The sequence below is a fragment of the Procambarus clarkii genome, chromosome 38 (assembly GCF_040958095.1).
Source record: "Procambarus clarkii isolate CNS0578487 chromosome 38, FALCON_Pclarkii_2.0, whole genome shotgun sequence".
Lineage (NCBI taxonomy): Eukaryota > Metazoa > Arthropoda > Malacostraca > Decapoda > Cambaridae > Procambarus > Procambarus clarkii.
This window is the reverse complement of record NC_091187.1, coordinates 10344344-10369657: the sequence shown is the minus strand read 5'-3', so window position 1 is coordinate 10369657 and position 25314 is coordinate 10344344. Positions and strand designations below refer to the sequence as shown.

The 25314-nt window shown below is 38.7% G+C and overlaps 1 protein-coding gene across 1 annotated transcript in view; it reads left to right on the top strand.

Annotated features, from left to right (window-relative positions):
- Positions 1-25314, top strand: part of gammaCOP (coat protein (coatomer) gamma) — a 66330-nt gene that overhangs the window by 12114 nt on the left and 28902 nt on the right. Inside the window, exons 2-8 of the mRNA XM_045764817.2 lie at positions 126-364; positions 526-645; positions 2359-2525; positions 4955-5084; positions 9839-10053; positions 23244-23475; positions 23694-23853. Of these exons, the coding sequence (XP_045620773.1) occupies positions 126-364; positions 526-645; positions 2359-2525; positions 4955-5084; positions 9839-10053; positions 23244-23475; positions 23694-23853 (1263 nt within the window). The remainder of the gene's footprint in view (positions 1-125; positions 365-525; positions 646-2358; positions 2526-4954; positions 5085-9838; positions 10054-23243; positions 23476-23693; positions 23854-25314) is intronic.

The following is a 25314-nucleotide window of genomic DNA, read 5'->3' as shown; positions in this document are numbered from 1 at the left end:
AGCAACTTGAATATTAAACCTAATTAATCCATGTATGAACAATTACCATTCCCCCTCTCTGTATTTTTATGGCAGGACTTTATACTTATTTGGTGTTTCATCACTATATATTATATGCGTTTCAGGTGGTGGGAATCCATACCACAGCATGGACAAGACTTCAGTATTACAAGAGGCTCGGGTTTTCAACGAGACTCCAGTTAATGTGAAGCGCAGCACCCATGTCCTCACCAAGATTCTCTATCTCCTCAACCAAGGAGAGAGCCTTGCCACCAAAGAAGCTACCGATGCCTTCTTTGCAATGACCAAGTTGTTCCAGAGCAATGACTTGGTTCTTCGACGGCTTGTATATCTAGGGATTAAGGTTGGGCACCGTCTAGTAATTGAAGTGTAGTTGTACTGTATTGTTGGATAGTGGTGTACCATGGCTTGATATGCCAATGTAACATTGTATTACAGCTAGTTTACATTGCTTTAATTCTTTACGTACACATGTCGGTTTCATTCTGATCATTATAATTCCAGGAACTGTGCACTGTAGCAGAAGACACAATCATTGTAACATCTTCCCTAACGAAAGATATGACTGGGCGAGAGGACCAGTACAGGGCCCCAGCAATTAGAGCACTGTGCAGGATCACAGATGTACGTATAATTTAATCACTAATAAAAATTGGGTGGTTTCATTCTTAATTTCTAGAGTTTTTACTGTGGTTTTACTTTATTCTTTGGGAGATACCACCTAATAACATTGTTCCACTTAATTTTTTTTTATTTACTTTTTTTTTTTAATTGAGAGAATGCTGTCATGTATTGGCACAAAACTTTATGGATTTACGTGCTGTGTGGTGATGCAAGATAGATCCCTTATTGTTACTTGGTATTGTAACTCCTGATAGCAAAGTTTAAAATCCTTTAAAATGAATTACTTGAATGTGAGCAATATGTCCAACAAATAACAATGATTGATCCCAACTGTTTACACACATTCTCCAATATCAGTGGGTAGTTCTTGTACTCCTGGCCCAACGACTTGCACAGGCTGGTAGGGCGACGGTCTCACTTCATGCAGGTCGGCGTTCAATCCCTGTATGTCCAAGTAGTTGGGCACCATTCCTTTTCCCCGTCCCATCCCAAATCTTTATCCTGATCCCTTCCCAGTGCAATATAGTCGTAATGCCTTGGTGCTTTTCCCTGATAGTTCCTGCCTTCCTTCTTGTACTCTTGGTTGCAAAAAGTGTAATTGGATCATACAGATAATCCAATCGTGTCATTTTTTTGCTCAGCAGGAACTAGGTTCTGGAAGGGTTCAATTTGACAAAGGGTTGGGTGAGGGGACAGCTTGAAAGATGCAATGATGTATGAAAGAAAGGGTTGGGTGAGTGGGTTAAATAATTGTATGCAAATGGCATTAGGGGAGGCACATACCTGGGTTAAGCTTATTTCTGTTAGGTAAGGATATGTTTGTTGTATGTTGGACAGTACAGAGACTTTCCAGTTAATGGGGGATGTACATTACATCCATTGATCAAACATCCATCCGGTTAATTAATAGGGATAGAGGGCCAAATATATCTGGATAATCGGAGAATCCAGAAAAAGCAGGAATTTAGATAATTGTGATTCCAGTCTTTACCTTTTATTCTTCAGAATACTGTTTTTTCTATAAACCTTTCCAACTCTTCCTCCTGTTTAGATAGTTCATTCTGTAACTGAAGACCATCATACATACATAGACGTAATGGACAATTGGATGGTAGAATTTGGTACTATTCAGATGAGAGGAAATGTCAGCTCTGGAAAAATGCCTAACATACCACCAGAACATTGTCTAACACAGTGCACAGTTAGTTTAAATATTATTTGGTTTCTAAGATTCAACAGAGCAGAAGTTGTTGTTAAACACAGAGTGTAATCTTACTGAAGTGAATGTAAGTCATAAATACAGCACTCATACACTAAGTAAAATGGAAACAAGAAACATGTAAGACTTAGTGGGCCAGCCAGAGACTTAGGGCCATCACAGGCCATCACAGGAATATCCCTGAAAAAAAGTACTATTCTCTTTATAGTCTGAAAAATAAAGCTAAAAACCAAACTTAAATATTCCTAGGCCTAGTATAGCACACATGTACTGGCCTCAGATAATGTGTATTAGGCATAGGAAGGTTAGGTTAGGCTCATTGCAGCATCAATACTAAAACTTGTATTGTCCAAATTCAATAGTACTAATTTCTACTTTCTAATTGCCTTTTACTTCAATATATGCACAATGGTCCTCATCGTTACTATAAATACTGCCTAAGCAGGAGGATGGGCTGACCTTTCATAGCAGGTGCCTTTTTTTAAATTTTGCAGGCCACCATGATGCAGGCTATCGAGAGGTACATGAAGCAGGCCATCGTTGATCGTGCACCCGGTGTTAGCAGCGCTGCTCTAGTATCTTGCCGGCATATCATGAAGGATTCACCAGATGTTGTCAAACGCTGGGTCTCTGAAGTGCAGGAAGCACTTAGCTCTGACTGGTATGTATATTTGTTTCTATCCTGAGTGCTTAGCTTTTACTTGATGAGGTGGCCTTCTTGGAAACTTTTAGCAGACACTTTACTGTCTTCCAGCAGTAATCTCTTATCACCTGAAGATTTGCTAAAGGTTTCCCCTTGAATATACAGTAATTAGATTCTAGGTACATCAGCATTATATATGAAGTTGACAATACTGTATTATCAAGACATGTATATAACACTATTTGTGAAGTTACAGTAAGTGGAGTGGAAGTTAATTTTTGTTCGGAACAGCAGCTTGTGTAAATATTGTGGGATGGGAATTGCAATGAGGAAGTATGGGTGGTATGCACCTGTACCTGGATTGTGCAGCACTAGTGATTTGAATATGATGAGCATTGTGATGGGATCCCATTATTTAAAGGTTCTCATAATCTATTCTATCAGTTATATTTGCTTGGTTGTGCTCCCTAAAACTTAAGTCGTCAGACATTATTCCCATATCCTTTAGAAGGTGCTTTTCTACTATGGGCAGATTTGATTTTGTACTCTGCACTTTGTTGAAGATCTTCATTTTTTACCATACCTAAGTAACTTGAATTTATCCAGCCTTAAGGTTTCTAAATGTCAAGAAAATTGTCAATTTAGTGTCCTCTCCTAACCTACCAGAGGACCCAAAACAGAAAATGGAACAATACGTCACTTTCACGAGCCGCTTCCATTTTCTAGTAGGATAATTTTTTTGACTTGTGTAAAGCATACGAGTGAAAAGCGACGTTGTTTGTAGGAGGACAGGTTGATTTATATGTTTGAAACATGTTGTTTTCTGTTGCCAAATCAAAAGCTTTAAGAACATTGGTTTATAGTTTTTCAATGTCTTATAAAGATCTTCATGCTGATTTGTCATCTGCAGAAGGTGACTTGAAACTGTGACTTGTGTTTTTGTCTATATTTGATAAGAGAATAAGGAAAAGCAGTGGTGCATGGACTGTCCTGAGGTAGAGAGATTTTCACTGTACTTGGACTAGAGACTATGATTAAGTGACTTAACTGTCACTCTGCATTTTGTTTGATAGAAAATTTAATATCCATTGCCCGGCTTTACCTGTTATTCCTAATGACCTCATTTTGTTGGCTATCACCCCATTGTCATATCTGCCTCCACAGTTTATACATCCTCACATAGTACTGTAATATTAGTCCTAGGGAGCCGGTCGGCCTAGCGGACAGCACGCTGGACTTGTGATCCTGTGGTCTTGGGTTCGATCCCAGGCGCCGGCAAGAAACATTGGGCAGAGTTTCTTTCACCCTATGCCCCTGTTACCTAGCAGTAAATAGGTACCTGGGTGTTGGTCAGCTGTCACGGGGCTGCTTCCTGGGAGTGGAGGCCTGGTCGAGGACCGGGCCGCGGGGGCACTAAGCCCTGAAATCGCCTCAAAATCAAGAAGTCCTCAGTCGTGGAGAGAGCCCAGGAACAACTCTCATATTGGAGAAGCCTGGGCTACGTTGCCTCGTATCATGACGTTATCTACATTTGTGTGGACCATAACAAACTAATAAGCAGTTCTGGTGGGTATGGTAATGAAATTAAAACACACATGAAGCCACACATACGAGCAGACAATGCTAGCAGTCACGTGATGCATGACAGTGCCTTCAAATTCTACTCATCTTGCTATGACTGGATACAAAACTGCTGTTATTACCATATTTCTGTCACAAAAGTCCGGCATATGAATATTTCCACAGGGTTATATTGTGAAGAAATGTGTGGTTGTTTCATGATGCATAGGTGCAGGAAACAATGGCTGGGTGCTCTCTCTACCTCATGTTGTGAATATCATAACTAACAGTGTTCACTGATATCTGAATGTTGTACATAGTCTTTTATTACAGTCATAATCATCCATGACTGCAAAATAATTAGTTACCTATTTTATTCATCATTACTAAGTGGTGCTGTGGCCCTCCCCCCCCCCCCTAGCTGCACAGCGGTGCTGTGGCCCTACCCCCCCCTAGCTGCACAGCGGTGCTGTGGCCCTACCCCCCCTAGCTGCACAGCGGTGCTGTGAACTGCTCCTGCATGTGCCAGCCTTGGTCACTCTCTCAGTACTAAGGCTCTCACAACCTGTACGGATGCTGTTGATTTCTTTTCAAAATGGCAGCTGTTTACTGGATGTGAAACCCCCGTGTAGCCACGGGAGTTTTGAATTGCTCCCTATACCTGAAAATACCACGTGGCATTCTGTGCGCCCCTGATCAGGTGCCTTAAGCCACTCTGCGAAGTGCAGTGGTTAAGCTTGGTTTTTATTTTTCTGCACTATATAAAATTAAAAGTAAAAAATGTGACCTTTTCAATAGTCATTCACTACATGTTTATACTTTTGACCAAATAGTTACTATAATATTTCAGAAGGATGGGGTGGATAAATACATAAATTATATTCCAGTGTGATGGTTCAGTTTCATGCCCTCGGAGTGTTGCACCAGATCCGCAAGTCGGATAAACTTGCTGTTACGAAGATGGTGACAAAACTAACTTCTTCTGGTCTTCGTTCTCCTTATGCCATCTGCTTGCTGGTAAGTTTTATTGCAATATTTTAAATGTAGTAGTGTGAATTTGTAGAATTTAGTTGATACTGGTGAAGTTTTTCCTTGGTAAAGTTAAGTGAAAATTAATTTAAATTGGAATGCACAACACTAGATTCAAGCTAGAGGGATTAATATTTAGGAGGGATATAGAGAAGTGTACTGGCTTGGGAATAGTGTTGTGGATGGGCTACCAGATAGTTATTGTGGTGGTTTAAAAAGTTCCAAAAGTACATTTGTTAGGTTAATGGAGGAGGAGGTTGATTTAAATGAAGCCCACTTAGTTATGGGCCAGCAGGTCCACTATGGCACTCCTTGATTCAAGGAAGGCTTTGAATCTTATTTGTAGTAGTCTGCTTTATTTAATAATGAATAAATGGCTTTATTCTTTGCCCTTCACTTTGTAGGAGAAACTTTCATTGTTACAATCTTAGCCATGCCATTTGTACATTATTTATCAACTGGTTTTGTACGCATTTTGCATTCATCTTGGACATTGTAGGGTTAGTTTACCATCTTGCTACTCCATGACAAAACGATACAACACGTTCCCATAACACCCATCTACACCTCTAGTCCTCTAGAGCTTAGAAGGATGGACATATCTTTGCCTTGTAACCTGGGCTGTAGTGAGTCTACATAAAACCTTCGCCTCCGACTCTGACTTCTCAATCTATGGTACAGTACCTCTGTACCTCAATTTATGGTACCTTTGATTCCTCAATTTAGATATCATTATAGGAAATAATGTACTGATTATTTATTTCCTATTTTGATAGGAGATTTCATCACTGCCAGACTGAATCATCAGACTACTTTTTAAAGCCCTAACCTGTTAGTTTAGGTCTGTAGGCTATAGCTATGCCATTGGGGCTTTTTTCTTTTTTTTTTTAAAGAAATTAATCATTTGGTAAACTTAATTTATAAACAAGAGATAAAACTTAGACAATTTAAACTTTGTGGTTATTTTTTTTATCGAAAGGCTATGAAGTCTGGGCCGTTTTAACAAGATTATATTATATAAGTGTGCTTGCAACAAGACCTAGATATTTTAACATTCGCTTCCATAATGAACATGTCTTATGCTCGTGGGGACCCTAAGCTCATGGGGCCCCCAAGCAAGTGCCCATCGGACCCATGTGGTAAGACGGCTCGATACAAATTAACAGGACATTAAAAAAGTAAAAATTTACAAAATTATTCCTAAAATTGAAAAAAAAGTTAGTATCTAGCATACAGAATAGAATAGAGGTTGGAGTCAGCTGGTTCATTTTGGAGACTTGAGCTCCAGTAGCCCAAGAATTGGTTCAGATTCCACAGCCCTGCTTGTAACTGCTACAATGAAGAGCTTGAAATATGTAACTGTTGAGCTACATTAACCCTTACATGGATCCATGTTATATCATGCTCCCTAGCAAGGTTTGTGGAGTTGAACTTTCCCTCATAACTCGGTGAACCTCCTGTCTTCAAATATGCAAGTTCAAAATGTCTAAGGTTGAGTGAAAGTCTTAAGTAAAACCCACCAGTTTACTGGGGTGAACTTATCTACATAGCACAGCCTATTTACACAATATTTACGTAACCACAACAAGATAGTGAATCACATAAGTTAACACAAGGCACAAGTCACAGCAGCTAGATATCACTAAACAAAGATAACCTAATAACATGGGTACACTAGACAGCATGGACTGGCTGCTAAGTTGTAGACAATGTGGGTGGTGACGTTATATAACCTGAGTGGGGAAGGGGAGGGGTAATGTCTTGGCATGAACATCAATACGTCAGTGAACTATCACTTTGCCTTCAGAAAAAACAAAGTCCCAACTGGACTTAGTTTGAATGGCAAAAGTTGAAAAACTCTTCTCAAAAATCGGTCCATAATGAATGAAAATCTGGCAGTCGGGAATCTTCTTTTAACAGTTAAAATTGACACGACACGACATGAAATTTGACTAAGTCCTGGATCTCCTCTCCAGAGTTAGTCCACACAGGCATGAAAATGAGTCCCCAAATGGATATAACAATGTCACTTCACCACAGGAATTATAATTTGAAAATGTAGTAATAACACTTATCAACTCTGATCCACACAATAATCCCCTTCTTGCCTTACTAGTAAGAAAACAATAGATATACTGTACGGTATACAAACTGACCGGGGAGCCGGTCGGCCGAGCGGACAGCATACTGTACTTGTGATCCTGTGGTCATGGGTTCGATCCCAGGTGCCGGCGAGAAACAACAGGCAGAGTTTTTCACCCTATGCCCCTTTACCTAGCAGTAAAATAGGTACCTGGGTGTTAGTCAGCTGTCACAGGCTGCTTCCTGGGGGTGGAGGCCTGGTCAAGGACCGGGCCGCGGGGACACTAAAAAGCCCCGAAATCATCTCAAGATAATCTCAAGATAATAAAGATAAATATCTCTACTAAAATATTACTCGGAAAGCACACACTGTGTGTGTAACCCCCTACTAAACCTAACAGACCAGTGAGATTGCTCCTGGCAGTTCATCACAGGTCAACTAACAATACCAATTTTGTACATTAATATAACCCCACCCCACACTTGGGTAACAAAGAAAACAAAATACAGCACTTAAATACATTATAATACTTGGGGAACATACACAGATGTTCAAATGCACAAAATAAACACACATTTTATATATGGATGTGTTCGTATGTATACATGCATCACAAACTAATAACCAGCTCACAGGTTGGCTGTTCTGTCGGGAGACACTGGCAAGGGGAGGTGGTAGTGTCAGCGGTCGGCTGCACAACAGTCCAAACGAGCAGTTACACTCGCTCAACAATATGATGAAATATAACATAATAATACAATACACTTGTATATAATGACATTTGAATATAGGTATGCATAAATTTAAATACTGCTGTAGGGGAAAAATATAGTAAGAGGTACATTTACAATTAAGACATGACCTCAACGTATCTTTCTGAACTGATTAGGCTGGTGTCATACTCTCCAATTGCCATATACAGTATGATTTTTTTCATTTGATTTGTAACAAAAAATTATGTACATTAAAAATTTAAATAGCAGTCATTTAATAGTTTAAGGAGGTGTACAGCATGTCCAACTATATTTAACCTTGGTCATAACTGTTGCTATTAACCACTGCACCAAGTTTATTGTGAAATTCCCCCGATGCGCATGAAAGTGTCCCCCCCCCCCCTCCCCCCCAATTTTTTTTTTTTTCGTAAAATGATAAATTCTCTTCCCTGAACATGTCTATGTAGAAATAAATACCAAATTCCACTTACTTTCGCTGTGGGGATGTGGACAAGTTGCACTGTGACGTCATCAGGGCCTGGTCGCCCGTGCGTGAATCGCCCAGACATGGTTGCGCAGGCCATTCAAGCACCGGGTGTTGCCAGAAATATATTTTCAATTAATTGTTTTATGTATTTCCAATGCCGTTTTTTTTTTTTTTTATCGTATATGATGCATATTTGTGTCCTTTACAATATGTATACAGTAGAACGTTCATAATGTTCCATGGAACTGTGATGCATGTCAGTAATGTGTCCACAATAAATGTTTATTGTCGCAATATTACCTGTTAAAAAGTCACTAAAATTACAATATGTACAATTTCACACACTATTTACACAGTAACACACTGTATTACACACTCAGTACTTCGGAAGTGAGTAATAATCAACGAAGTAGTCCATGGTACACAGCGCGACTTCGCTCTCCGTGCACCAGGTACAGATAAATTTTCGCTCCGTTTCTTCATTCTGTGTGCTTGCAAATAACGCACTCACATACAGCCTTGGCTTTAGTACTTGTAGGTTGTATGTAGCCAAGCTTGTAAAGCATAAGGTAGTATTGAAAAGATTATAGGAAAAGATCAATTTGTAAGGTAGTCTTGAAAACATCGCTTTGTATGGTCTCGCACAGGAAGAGATTCAGCTTGCCTCAAAGAGTGTCCGTCAGTCAGGAAGAGATTCAGGTATTGAAAATATCTATGGAAAACACCACCATGGAAGCCGCTAACACTGTTCATCTATGCTAATTGTATCAGATGCATCATCACTGAACGCAGAAAGTGAATTCATCGATGTATCATCTAAATAAATTGGAGATAGCATAGGATTGCAAGGGTGACGCTCGGAGCTACAACTGGATACGCTCGCTGTATCGTCCTCATAGGTGCTGTATCACTTGCATCCTACCTTTGTGTTATGTCCTTATTGCCCCTAAGTTCACCAATATTATGACCCTTATGTTCTTCAAACAATAAGGTTTGAATTTCACTAACAGAGCGTTATCTTTCAACACCGCATCGGACAGGTGTTTGGGAGCCACAGGCGCGTGCGCCACCCATGGTTGCTCATTCAGTACTAACCCAGCCAGTAGCCCTAGGGCATTCTGGGAATTTTTTCCAAGATGGCTGCCTCTCACTGGAGGTCCTAAGAGTCCATTTCATACACAACCAACCTCGTACACATTTAGAATTGGTACCGAAAAATCAAAGTTTTCTCGGTTGGCGCAGTGTCCCGCCGACCGAGAATACTTAGTTGGCGCAGTTAAGTGGTTAAACGTAAGTAGAGGTCACTGTTTGGTGGTAAGCAACTGTCCTTTGTTGTTAGCTGCTTCTGAATCCTGTTCTGATGTAATCATTATGTAGTGTGAATCTGAAGCTTTTATTGTTTGAGGCTTAGGAGTAATAATTTGTACAGTACTGTGCTTTATATCCTAACTTCTTTCAGATTCGTATTGTAGCTCGTCTTATCGAGGAAGACGAGGTTGGAGCAGATTCGCGGTTGTTTGACTTTCTGGAGTCCATGTTGAGGCATAAAGCAGAGATGGTAATATATGAAGCGGCCAATGCCATTGTTACTCTCAGAAAATCCTCGGCACGGGACTTGGCTCCTGCTATCTCCGTTCTGCAGCTCTTTTTGTCCAGTCCTAAACCTACTCTCAGGTAAATACACCACCCCTTTTGAAGTTAGAAAACATTGAAATTAATTTAAGTGTATTAAAATATAAATCTTTAGGTGTATTGAACTAAATTAAATTTAATATAAATTTATTAAACATTTTGCCAATTACAGTATACGTCCGAACAAATTTTTCTCAATTTTATTCTCATATTCTTTCGTCTTCCTTCGTTTTTATTTTTCGCTACATAAAAATGCTCAGAATTTTTATAATGCAGTATTCTTAGACGTGCATAAATTTTGTTTGAATGCATTTGATTGTAATTGACCTGTATGACTTGGTTCCCCACATTTTATTAGTGATTTCAAGGGGGGGGAGGGAAATAGATAAAACAAAAGAAGTGCGTGCTTGAAGAAAATTATGAACCCTGAGGTAATAGAGGCAAATTATTGTTACAGCTGGGTTAATACCCCCTAGGGTCTTTAATCTGACTGCCACCAGATGGTGACCCAGGTCATTAAGTGGCCCAACCAGGGGCCAGATTCATGAAACAGTTACGCAAGCACATGCGAACTCCTGCTCACCATAAGCACATTCATATCTGCAGCACTGGTCCTAGATTATCCTTTCACACATTTCACTGCCTCTGGTTCTTACAGGCTGTCACATAAGTCACAAAATGTCAGTCAAGCATTCACCATAAAGACCAGTCACAGGGAGTCATAACCAAAGTCAGTCAAGCATTCACAGTTGTGGTTAAGCATTTATGGTCAGTCATGCATTCACAGTCAATCAGGCATTCAATCAGTAACTCAATCAGGCTTTCATAGTTGCAACCAATCGGTTAGTAAGCAATAAGAGTTTAACCCTCAAACCGCGCATATCATATATAAATGATATCAGTGACAAAACCGAAACCGCGCACATCATTTATATATGATTTCGTGTCTAGCGCTATAATTTAAACGCCCCGCCTGGGATAGGGGCAGCTATAGTACAGCCACGACCAATAGTTGCCAGATGCCACCTAGAAAAAAAATCCAGGCCAACATTCTTGGGTGTTACAGCGTCAGTATTGAGCAAGCCACCAAGGCTGGCGCACGCAGCACGAGCTCACAGCACCACTGTTCAGCTTGTGACCACAGCATCGCCTACAAATACCATAATATAAATGATACTGCTATTATTTAGCAGTGATAGTATTACTGAAGCCCCCTGACTGTGATAAAACTGACCAGGATACTGATAATAGCAGGATTGTGGTGATATTTAGCGCTGTGCTCCATGGAGGGAGGAGTAAGGCTGTGGAGGGAGGGTTGTGGCGTCATCTTCTGACTGTGTGTGGCCACCATTTATTGACTGCACTCACCATACTGTGTGTGGCCACCATTTATTGACTGCACTCACCATACCAGCTTAGTGGTTTGCTATGGTGAACACAAATGTAGATACTTATATATAACGTGTGTATAGAGTGATAACAGCGAGAGTAGAAGGTTGGGAACCGCCATTTTGGTGAGGGAGGAGCGTCGTCTGCACGACTTGGCATGGTGTTTACTGGTGGCCACTATGGTCTTTGGGCACCATACCATCTTATTTGTTCAGGTATGGTGAATAAAACAGGTAGATACTTATATATAATGTGTGTATATAGCGTAATAACACCACAAACAATATTGTTGGAGGACAAATATTAGTGCGTCTGGCCTTGAGGGCGGCCGCCGATCAGCTGACTGTGTGAGTAGCTACGTCTTATGGCCTTCACTCACCATACAAGCTTAGATGTACAGTTATGGTGAACAAAACATGTAAATACGTATATATAACGTCTGTGTATAGTGAATAAATACAGAAAGAGTATTGTGGGAGGTGAATGAGGGTGAGTGAGGTGGTGTTGAGGGAGGGAGTGGCAGTGAGTGGCTCGCTGGTGTTTGGCGATCACTCCTCGTTGCTTTTTGACTCACAAGACCAACTTAGTAGTTCGTTATGGTGTACAAAACATGCAAATACTTATATATAACCTGTGTATATAGTGTAACAACAGCAAAACTATTTGTTTATTGCTTTATGAACATAATAATTGAATCACTAATATGCACACCATAATTTTGAGTACAGCGATGGTTCACACATTTTATAATATAAATGTACCACAATTCACTGTATGGAATAATATTACTGCAAAAAATTAAGAAAAAATCAGAGACATTGAAATAATTAGGTAATAATATATTTGTTGCAACTGCTGTCTGACAGCTCGGGCGGAGCAGACCTCGTCTGGCGAAGGCTCCGCCAACGCCCCTTTTTTGCCACACTTCCCTACCCTATTTCGGCTAAAATATGCCACCTACGATTTTTTTGTTATTTTTTCCGTGACCAGGGAACAAAAATGAACACTTCTATAAGACGAAAGAATTTTTTGGATTTTTTTTTTTTGTTGCGCCAGGGGGTGTGAATTCCATTTGGGCCCCTAGCGGTTTGAGGGTTAATGTCATTCACTGTCTGCCTCCCGATCCATCAACTAGTAGCAAAGAAGCCCACCATATTAATACCGTCTGGGGACCAGTGTGGGGGGATGAGATGGATGTAGCAAGGAGGGTGCATGACGGGGGGGATGGAGGTAGCAAGGAGGGTACAGGATGGGGGGGAATGGACATAGCGGGGAGGGTGCAGGATATGGGTGGGAATGGAGGTAGCGAGGAGAATGCAGGATAGGGGGGGATGGAGGTAGCGATTAGGGTGCAGGATTGCGGGGGGGGGGGGTGGATGGAGGTAGCGAGGAGGGTGCAGGAATGGGGGGGGATGGAGGTAGCGAGGAGGGTGCAGGAATGGGGGGGATGGAGGTAGCGAGGAGGGTGCAGGTATGGGGGGGATGGAGGTAGAGGGAAGGGTCTGGTGTGCGAGAAGGGGCAGCGGGGTCATTGAGAGGGTCCGGGGGTGACCAGCTCTTGCATTAGTCCTAGTCGGAAGCTCGCCATCTTACACCACTACCTGCCTGCCCACTGCTACCCACCAACCCACTCTGACCAACAGTCCTGCTACTCATCTGCCCATCTACTCTCTCCTGACTGCCCTGCTACCCACCCGCTCTGTGCCCGCCATGCCACCCACATCCTTGGCTATCTTCTGCGACACACTTGTTCTGCTGCCTGCACACCCAGTCTGCCAACTATCTCACTACTGCCTGCCTGCACACAGACACCTTCCCACCCGCCTGCCATTGAAGCAAAACGTCTAAATGGAAATAGAAATGAAGAAGACAAATTCTTTTTTCTACAAAGTGTCAGGGACTGGAAAGCTAATGAAATGGTACATAAAAACAAGGCAACAAAATCATTAGTGGAAGGGGAAGTAAAGAGCAAAGGGAAAGCGAACATGTTCCTGGAAATTGTATACACCAACATAGATGGAGTTAGATCAAAAACATTACAGTTGCAAGATATAATTCAGCGTAAGGTCCCAGATATTGTCGCATTATCAGACAAAACTTGAAGGAAATATTTTAAATGAAGTCTTATTCCCAAGGGGCTACTCAGTTTGGAGATATGACAGGACAACTGGGAAGGGAGGGAAAGAGTGGCTGTGCTGGTGAAAGAACACCTGAAGGTAAGAGAGTTAATACTTAAAAATCCTCAAAGTTGACATAATGGCATTGCAGGTCTGGAATCAGGATGATAAACTGATAATTGTAAATGCCTACAGCCCACCAGCAAGCAACACATAGACAAAGGAAGAACTGGATGACAAATCAAAGGGTGTCTTAGTGATCATGAGAGAAATTATAGTACAAGCAGATATATAAATCACGACTGTTGATACTGAGGGACTTAAACTTTAAAGTAATAGACTGGGAGGCCTATGACGCAAGAACGGGGGACTTTTGGACATGCAGATTTGTAAACTTCATTCTGAAGACATTCTTATATCAACACGTCAAGCAGGCCACAAGAATGAGGGAAGGGGATGTACTGTCAGTACTTGATCTAGTATTCACCAGGAAAGAAAAGATATTTGACATCCAGTACCTTTCTCCCTTGGGAAAGTGTGATTGTCATGTTAAATATTAAATGTACATTTAAGATGCAGGCGATGAGTCACAATAACGTGGCTGAAGTATGTTGACCAGACCACACACTAGAAGGTGAAGGGACGACGACGTATCTGTCCGTCCTGGACCATTCTCAAGTCAATTGTGCACCACTTGGCAAATGGAATTTAATGTAAATAAATGCCATGTTATGGAATGTGGAATAGAGCAGACCCCACACAACCTATAAATTATGTGAGAAATCTTTAAAGAAGACTGATAAAGGAGATCTAGGGGTGGTTCTAGATAGAAAACTATCACCTGAGGATCTCATTAAGAACATTGTGTGAGGGGGGAGGGCCTATGCTACACTTTCTAACTTTAGAATTGCTTTTAAATACATGGATGGCAAAATATTAAAGAAATTGTTTAAGACTTTTGTTAGACCAAAGCTGGAATATGCACCAGTTGTATGGTGCCCATATCTAAAGAAGCACATCAACAAACTGGAAAAGGTGCAAAGACATGCTACTAAGTGGCTCCCAGAACTGAAGGACAAGAGCTACGAGGAGAGGTTAGAGGCATTAAATATGCCAAAACTAGAAGACAGAAGGAAAATAGGTGATATGATCACTATGTACAAAATAGTAACAGGAATTTATAAAATTGATAGGTAAGTTTTCCTGAGACCTAGAACTTCAAGAACAAGAGGTCGTAGATTTAAATTAACTAAACACAGATGCCGAAGAAATATAAGAAAATTCACTTTAACAGAGTGGGAGGCGGTTGGAACAAGTTAGGTGAGAAGGTGGTGGAGGCCAAGACCGTCAATAGTTTCAAAGCATTATATGACAAAGAGTGCTGGGTAGACGGGACACCACGAGCGTGGCTCTCATCCTGTAACTACACTTTGGTAATTACACTTTGGTAATTACCCACTTGCCCTCCATGTGTGTTTTCCTTACATGACTCTAGGGCTGGTGTTTCGGAAAGATTTTCTTTCCCCGCCCCCGCCCCCCCCCCATCCCCCTACCAGCCGGTAGAGGAGCCGGTCAGCCGAGCGGACAGCACGCTGGACTTGTGATCCTGTGGTCCTGGGTTCGATCCCAGGCGCCGGCGAGAAACAATGAGCAGTGTTTCTTTCACCCTATGCCCCTGTTACCTAGCAGTAAAATAGGTACCTGGGTGTTAGTCAGCTGTCACGGGCTGCTTCCTGGGGGTGGAGGACCGGGCCGCGGGGACACTAAAGCCCCGAAATCATCTCAAAATAACCTCAAGAAGATACCATCCTCCCCATCCCACTCGCCTGCCATCCATCCAGTTCCATCCCCTCCACCATCCATCCATCCAGTTCACCCCCCCCCCACCATCCTTCCATCCAGTTCACCCCCCCCCCCACCATCCTTCCATCCAGTTCATCCAACCCCCCCCCCCCCCCGACCCACCATCCTTCCACCCAGTTCCATCCCCGCCCCACCATCCGTCTATCCAGTTCCATCCCTGCCCCACCATCCATCCATCCAGTTCCATCCCCGCCCTCACCATCCACCCATCTATTTAGTCCCCTCATCATCCATCCTGTTGTCCTTCCAAATACAATATTCAAGCGTGATCATCACTAGGCAGTAGACACTGGTAAAATGAAGCGCGCCTCGCCCTTGCTATCAGGAACCACATACTTGGGCCACCTATGTGTGCATCAACAAACTCGCTAAGCAAAGCCAAACTCATATACCGAGTCGAATTTTACAAAGAAATTGAGCTTGTAAACCGAAAAATTCGTAGGGGGGCATTAGTCAACTGAGGTTCCAATGTATATACAGTACATATTGTACTGTATATACAATACTGTATATACAGTACAACCTCGATTCAACGTACTATATGGGACCAACCCCAGTTCGTTGGAGCGTTGGATTCGTTGCAAGAGGTGACTTTCAGGAGGCGTTTGTGTCACTTTTTTTTTTCTTGTACACAATAAAAATGCATTATCATATTACATACTCTACCTATATATTACTTCTCTACTAAAAAAATACTGTAATTCATAAATTTACCTTATTGTTGAAGTCATGTCCATCTTGAAGTTTCGTGAAGTTGTGAATGCTCTACATTAAATACGTACTGCAGTGCATTTTGCCGTTAGCACTGTGTTGATTAATAGTAGTTCTGCTGTATGTTGAGTACTACAATACAGTTTATGAAAACTATTGTACACTAAAATTACAGTACTGCAACTTTAATTTTAACACTGTGTACACACTTAAATTTAACACTTGTTCTAACTGTTCACGCTGCACATGATGTTTTTAGATGTTTGCATCAGCTTTGCTGGTGCTCGCTGCTGCTGTGACTTCAGCTGCTTCTGAGCTGGTGCTGGCTGCTATTGTACCAGTACTGGGTACAACTGTTCTTGTGCTGGGTACGGCTGTTGTACCAGTGCTGAGTACAACTGTGCTCGTGCTGGGTACGGCTGTTCTCATGCTGGGTCCAGAATGGTCCACTTCTTGTGGACCATTCTGGCTGGTGTTTGGTTCATATGATTCACTTGTTGTGTGGTCCACTTGTTTGATCCAACTTGTCTTATGAAGGAATTATTAATTGTAATCTGCGATAGAATGAAAGTTTTCCACCACTCTGAACTCTGTCCCAACATCGTAAGCTTGTGGTCCACTTGTGTGGTCCACTTGTGTGATCGAACTTGTCATATGAAGGAATTAATAATTGTAATCTGTGATAGAATGGGAAAGTTTTCCACCAGTCTGTGAACTCTGTCTCGACGTCGTAAGCAAATCTGAACATCCCCCGCTTCGGTGAACCATTGTTCGCCGAACCGGGTGAGTAAATCCGGCCTGAAAAGTGTGCGAACTAGCAGGAGATTCGTTGAATCGGGGTACGTTGAATCGAGGTTGTACTGTATTGATATACAGTACTGTATATACAGTAGATATACACTCACTCACTCTGTATTTATATACAATATATATATATATATATATATATATATATATATATATATATATATATATATATATATATATATATATATATATATATATATATATATATATATATATATATATATATATATATATATATATTGTCGTACCTAGTAGCCAGAACTCACTTTTTGGCCTACTATTCAAGGCCCGATTTGCCTAATAAGCCAAGTTTTCCTGAATTAATATATTTTTTCTAATTTTTTTCTTATGAAATGATAAAGCTACCCATTTCATTATGTATGAGGTCAATTTTTTTTTATTGGAGTTAAAATTAACGCAGATATATGACCGAACCTAACCAACCCCACCTAACCTAACCTAACATATCTTTATAGGTTAGGTTAGGTTAGGTAGCCGGAAAAGTTAGGTTAGGTTACATAGGTTAGGTAGTCGAAAAAGCATTAATTCATGAAAACTTGGCTTATTAGGCAAATCGGGCCTTGAATAGTAGGCCAAAAAGTGAGTTCTGGCTACTAGGTACGACATATATATATATATATATATATATATATATATATATATATGTATATATATGTATATATATATATATATATGTATATATATATGTATATATATATATATATATATATATGTATATATATATGTATATATATATATATATATATACATATATGCGGAAAATCCACAGAGAAATATGAAAGGAGGTGAACGTTTCGGCTTTGTTAAAGCCTTTGTCAACACCAGACTGACTAAGGAGAAGGGAGAAGGGGAGGATATATAGGCCGACACCTGACCAACCCATCCCTAGGGTTGGTCAGGTGTAATTAACCAAAAAAGGTATAGCTTAGCTTAGAATGGTCAAAGAGGATTAAGCGGTCAGAGAATAAGGATGAAAGATTAAAGAAAAGCCTCATGAACACACAATATATGAATATACAATTATAATGAGACATTGTAAGCCTCTCTATCAGAGTTGTTTCTTAAACTGTTGTGCAATATTATAACTTAAAAATGGATCAAGTTTGTACATTCCAGTACTAACATTAAGAAGATTTGGACACTGACTGATTAGAGCAGACTCAATCAAATTCCGTTCCACGAAATCCCCACAATTGGTAATGGTTTTTGCCCCATTCCAGTTAATATTGTGATCGCATAAACTCGTATGTAGATACAATGCATTAGACGTTTGGGCAGTTCTTATACTATAAGCATGTTGTGACAACCGCAATTGTAAGGACTTTCCTGTTTGTCCAAGGTACACAGAATCACAATCATTGCAGGGAATCAGGTGTCGGCCTATATATCCTCCCCTTCTCCCTTCTCCTTAGTCAGTCTGGTGTTGACAAAGGCTTTAACAAAGCCGAAACGTTCACCTCCTTTCATATTTCTCTGTGGATTTTCCGCATAAAATGATCAGTGTTTTGTGATCGTCAATTGCATATATATATATATATATATATATATATATATATATATATATATATATATATATATATGTCGTACCTAGTAGCCAGAACTCACTTCTCAGCCTACTATTCAAGGCCCGATTTGCCTAATAAGCCAAGTTTTCCTGAATTAATATATTTACTATAATTTTTTTCTTATGAAATGACAAAGCAACCCTTTTCTCTATGTATGAGGTCAATTTTTTTTTATTGGAGTTAAAATTAACGTAGATATATGACCGAACCTAACCAACCCTACCTAACCTAACCTAAACTATATTTATAGGTAAGGTTAGGTTAGGTAGCCAAAAAAAGCTAGGTTAGGTTAGGTTAGGTAGGTTAGGTAGACGAAAAAACATTAATTCATGAAAACTTGGCTTATTAGGCAAATCGGGCCTTGAATAGTAGGCTGAGAAGTGCGTTCTGGCTATTAGGTACGACATATATATATATATATATATATATATATATATATATATATATATATATATATATATATATATATATATATATATATATATATATATATATATTGTATATAAATACAGAGTGAGTGTATATATACTGTATATACAGTACTGTATATCAATACAGTACAACCTCGATTCAATATATATTATTGAATATATATTGATATATATTATTATATATATATATATATATATAATATGTATTATATATATATATATTATATATATAATATAAATTAGTATATTTTGGTAGCAGTCTTTCCTGTAGACACATATTATTAAATATGACCGAAAAAGTAAGATTAACAATTCTAACAAGAATTTTCTCAATCTTTCGTACATTTCTTTTCACTGTTGGAGGTAAATCAAAAATCAATTCTCCAAAATTCATATATATTAAAATTCAAAATTCAAAATAAAAATGAATTTTGGAGAATTGATTTTTGATTTACCTCCAACAGCGAAAAGAAATGTACGAAAGATTGAGAAAATTCGTGTTAGAATTGTTAATCTTACTTTTTCGGTCATATTTAATAATATATATATATATATTGTGACGGTAACGCGTTGGTGTTCGGCTGTTTAAGGCTAGGGGTATGGCCTCGTCACATAGTTATAAAAAAAAATAGAAAAACTGGAACTTCGTCTGTGGTAAGGTAAGGAGAAGACACACAAAACACAAGTAAATTTTAACAATGAAATTTTAATTACGTTAAATAAATCAAAACATGAAAAAATTGACAAACAAATTCTTATAATAAAATCAATCAATCAAAATAATAAGAATACTTAAATGACACAATGAAAAGTTACGTTAAGGCAAAATAACAAGAAGTGCAACACAAAATAAAGGGAAGGTGCTGGAATATTGGCTTTAAGCTACCACCTCTCTCAGTACACGCTAACGTCTAGCCGGGAGGAGTGGTAACCACGAAAGCACTGAACATTCTGAGGTCTGAGGTCGTGGCGACCCCAGACATCAAGTAGTATGGGGGGGCGAGTGCAGTTGCAGCCCGGCCGGCGACCAATCAGCGGAGCCGGTAGCGATCAACAGGTAGTTTGGCGGTTTGAGTCCGAACAGGTGTCTCTGGCTGCAACGTTTTGCGCTCTGGCAAACCGGAGCTGGTGTTGTTGTCGTTGTTGGACATTTCTTCCATAGTAGTTTTATATAATTTCAACGACGTAATTGTGGAGGGAAGAGCAGGCTCAATCTCTTGAAGGAGATTATCGTCACTATATATATATATATATATATATATATATATATATATATATATATATATACATATATATATATATATATATACATATATATATATATATATATACATATATATGTATATATATATATATATACATATATATATATATATATATATACATATATATGTATATATATATATATATATATATATATATACATATATATATATATATATATATATATATATATATATATATATATATATATATATATAAATATATATATATATATATATATAAATATATATATATATATATATAAATATATATATATATATATATATATATATATATATAAATATATATATATATATAAATATATATATATATATAAATATATATATATAAATATATATATATATATAAATATATATATATAAATATATATATATATATAAATATATATATAATATAAATATATATATATATATATATATATATATATATATATAAATATATATATATATATATATATATATATATATATATATAAATATATATATATATATATATATATATATATAAATATATATATATATATATATATATATATATATATATAAATATATATATATATATATATATATATATATATATATATATATATAAATATATATATATATATATATATATATATATATATATATAAATATATATATATATATATATATATATATATATATATAAATATATATATATATATATAAATATATATATATATATATATATATATATATAAATATATATATATATATATATATATATAAATATATATATATATATATATATATATATAAATATATATATATATATATATAAATATATATATATATATATATAAATATATATATATATATATATAAATATATATATATATATATATATATAAATATATATATATATATATATATATATATATATATATATATATATATATATATAAATATATATAAATATATATATATATATAAATAAATATATATATAAATATATATATATATATATATATATATATATATATATATATATATAAATATATATATATATATATATATATGTCGTACCTAGTAGCCAGAACTCACTTCTCAGCCTACTATTCAAGGCCCGATTTGCCTAATAAGCCAAGTTTTCCTGAGTTAATATATTTACTATAATTTTTTTCTTATGAAATGATAAAGCTACCCTTTTCTCTATGTATGAGGTCAATTTTTGTTTATTGGAGTTAAAATTAACGAAGATATATGACCGAACCTAACCAACCCTACCTAACCTAACCTAACCTATATTTATAGGTAAGGTTAGGTTAGGTAGCCAAAAAAAGCTAGGTTAGGTTAGGTTAGGTAGGTTAGGTAGACGAAAAAACATTAATTCATGAAAACTTAGCTTATTAGGCAAATCGGGCCTTGAATAGTAGGCTGAGAAGTGCGTTCTGGCTATTAGGTACGACATATATATATATAAATATATATATATATATAAATATATATATATATATATAAATATATATATATATATATATTGTTTCTCTCAACCTCTCTCTTAGCGACTCAGTGGAAACAGGCCTCCTTTCCTGTCAGATTCGGGGGGGGGGGGGGGCCTTGGCATTTGCACAACACAAATTGCAGTACCAGCGTTCCTGTCCTCTTCAGTGGCGTCTGACAACCTTGTGAAGGAAATCTTCCCTGAATACCTACTTCAACGGGCAGGGGTACAAGGTCCCAGCTTTACAGACTGGACCACCAAATGGGTGTCTCACAGGACCAGCACCCCAACCACCATTTTCTGAAGCCCATAAGCAATCCAGCTGGGATCACCCCATTGCCGAACAAGTAGCTGCAACACCACCACATGACACTGCCCGACTTAGAGCTGTAGCAGCTCTCCATGCAGGTGACTTCCTATTAGCAACCCCAATGTCAGCAACTGGCACGCGTCTCAAACCGCAGGCCCTTGGAATTTCTGTGGCTCTCCGCCTCGCTGCCCCAATCCACACCGAATTCAGGTGTATTTGCGGCGAGGCAGTGGCTGACAGGTATGGACGGCATGGCCTTCTCTGCCAAAGGACAGGAGGATGGCATGCAAGACACGGCAAGGTTAATGACATCATTAAGAGAAGCTTTACTACAGCCGGTTGTCCAGTAGAGAGAGAGAGAGAGAGCCCCGTTACCTAGTGCCCCGCATCTCTGATGAGCCTGTCGGTCTCCCAGACGGTATCACAGTGAACCCCTGGAAGAATGGTAAACAGTTGGTGTAGGACTACACTTGCGTTTCAACTTTAGCCAACACCTATGTTGACTTTAGAGTTGCACAAGCAGGAGGTGCTGCCAATCGCCGGGAAGCAGCCAAGTCGTGTAAATACAGAGATCTTGATCACCTACAATTTTGTCCTCGTTGCCTTAGAGACGCTTGGTGCCTGGGGTAAAAGTTCTGCTAGTTTTTTGAAGGAGCTGGGTTCAAAGCTAATTAAAACAACTAGACCCTAGAGCCGCCAGTTTCCTCTTTCAGCGTCTTAGAATGGCGATCCAGAGAGGAAATGCTCACTGCATCCATGGTACCTGCCCGCCATCTGAGGAGCTGAAGGAACTCTACAACTTGTGACGAGTAACCCGGCATGTAACAAAAGTAACCAATGTTGTAACCCTTTTTGTGTAATGAGATTTTAAATAAAGTGAGTTACATACAGCATACACACATACTAAAAGAGTAGGGGGTGGTAGAAGACAATATCAAAGTGTTCAGTGAGGATCCACAAGGTCTTCTCTGAGTACTCTTTATTTTCTTCAAGGCTATGGGTCCCTACACTTGCACAAGAGGTGGTACCTCTTTTATATGTATACTGTACAGTATATGTATATTTCTATTTTTTCTTTACAGTAAGTTTCGTATGTTTTATTCATTTATCTATGATGCCTTTGCCATGTAGATAGCTTTTTAGCTAATTTTCTCACTAAATTGCTTCCAATTTTTTTTTTCTCTGGGAAAAAAAAAATTAATAAATGGGGTATGGATAGATATATACTGTAAATGTGCAGTCTGTTTTAATGTAATACTTGCTCTGCCAGATTTGCAGCAGTACGAACCCTTAGTAAAGTTGCAATGACACAGCCTAATGCAGTCACAGCCTGCAATTTGGACCTTGAGAACTTGATCCAAGATGTGAATCGATCCATAGCTACTCTCGCAATCACTACGCTTCTCAAGACTGGCTCCGAGGGATCTGTGGACCGCCTCATGAAGTCGATCTCCTCATTCCTTAATGACATTTCAGATGAATTTAAAATAGTTGTTGTTGAGGTGAGTGTATTTTAGTGTCGTGGTGATTTTATGGGCTAATGCGGTGTAAATACGGTATCGTGGTTGGCTTCTTGACATCCTTGGTTGTAAAAGCAGCACCCATCTTTCCATGAAACTTAGATTTGTTGCCCTGTATATTTTAACACCATGTGTACTTCTTGGATTATCTATTTGATGTAATTAAAATGTTTTGTCACGGCAGTTTTGTAACTTTGTAGGCTTTGCGAGCACTGGCTTTGAAGTATCCAAGGAAACAAGCAGTGCTGATGGGCCAGTTGGCCGACATGCTGCGCAGTGAGGGAGGCCTTCCATACAAAGAAGCAATTGCCAGTACAATCATCACTATAATTGAGGATAATCCTGAAGCCAAGGAGAAAGGTAAACAGATCTTCCTGTGATGTTACATAAATTGCAAAAATGATATTTTAAGTAGTTCGGAAGAAAAATGTTGATTGTATGAATTTGTCTATACAAGCTTATTCAGTGAAAATCAACAATTAGGCATTTTTCTTGGTGGTTTCTTCACAATCACAGTTCTTACCACATAACCAAGTTATTTTCTGTGTTTATAACACTTGCTTCCCTGAGCTAAGGCACTGATTTGACGGGGCTAGTCAGGCCGTTGTTGACTTTTGTAGTCTTGGAGAACTCGGGATAAAGATTTGGTTGCCAACGAAGGTGAGGGAAGTATGGGGAACAAGGATAAATCTACCACCAAAGCAAACTGTACTGAAAGTAGAGTACATTGCTAATAAGTACAAATAGATTCATGTAGAAAAAGTGAATGAAACTGTGCGACACATTGCAATCGATAACTGGCCACTGGTAACTACCCTTTTTCGACCTCCCGATCACAGCCAGGTACCGGCCCATCAAGCAGGGTCTGTCAACGGCACAATAATCATTTGTGTGGCTGATTTATGGATGTAATAGTACCACTGGTAGATCTGTGTATGCAGTTTATATGTAAAACAAAGTAGTTTTTGGCTTCCCTAGGACATTAAAGCTCTTTGTATTATTATTTTAATGCATCCAAGATTGATTATGCAACAGCATTGTGTGTATCCAATACTTAAAATTTCCAAATCCAATTACCTACTGAGGGGGGTGTCCCTCATTCAGTTCCCTTCCAGAGGTTTTGTATCTCCCAGTGGATTGGTGGGTAGTCCTATCTTGATGGCTTGAGGTTCTCCACCGAGTTTGGAGTTTTTCACATTTTGTGTATCATTCTTTGCTTGGCTTACAAGCTGCAAATTTGTTTGTATTGCATTTGTCAGTTTGTGGTCATGTCTTTTGTTTTACTGGCTTTTTTATAAATTGGTTAATGCTCAATACTGCTGCCTCTTACAGTTTGACTTTGAGCCTACTTTACTGGGAAAAGCCAGTAAAAAAAAAAGAGGGGAGGGAAATAAGCCCATTGCCAGTAAAATGGGCCCCCATTTACTGTGTCTTTAATCTGCAGCGATAACAACAGTCTCCTTCTCCCTCCCCCCCTTCCCCCCTCCTTCATTTGCCTACTGAAATACCTGTACCAGACACTGGCATTTCTCATTGTGGCTTTACTGTGCCACAGACTCCAATGTTATTTGTTCAAGCAGGAACATAGTAATGGGCTGGTATAATAATCGGTATACAAAATGACCCCCTTTAACAGTCGTTACACGGCTTCTTTGCCACAGTGCCGGAAAATCTGTGAGGATCGTGACTGGGTATGTCTGCATCAATACAGGAATATAATACATCTCTCTCTTCCGGTTTCACACTCTCGGTTCACAGATAATTTAAGTACAAACCTGTGCTGTTTTGATGGGATATCCTGCTTGAATGCAAGATATCCCT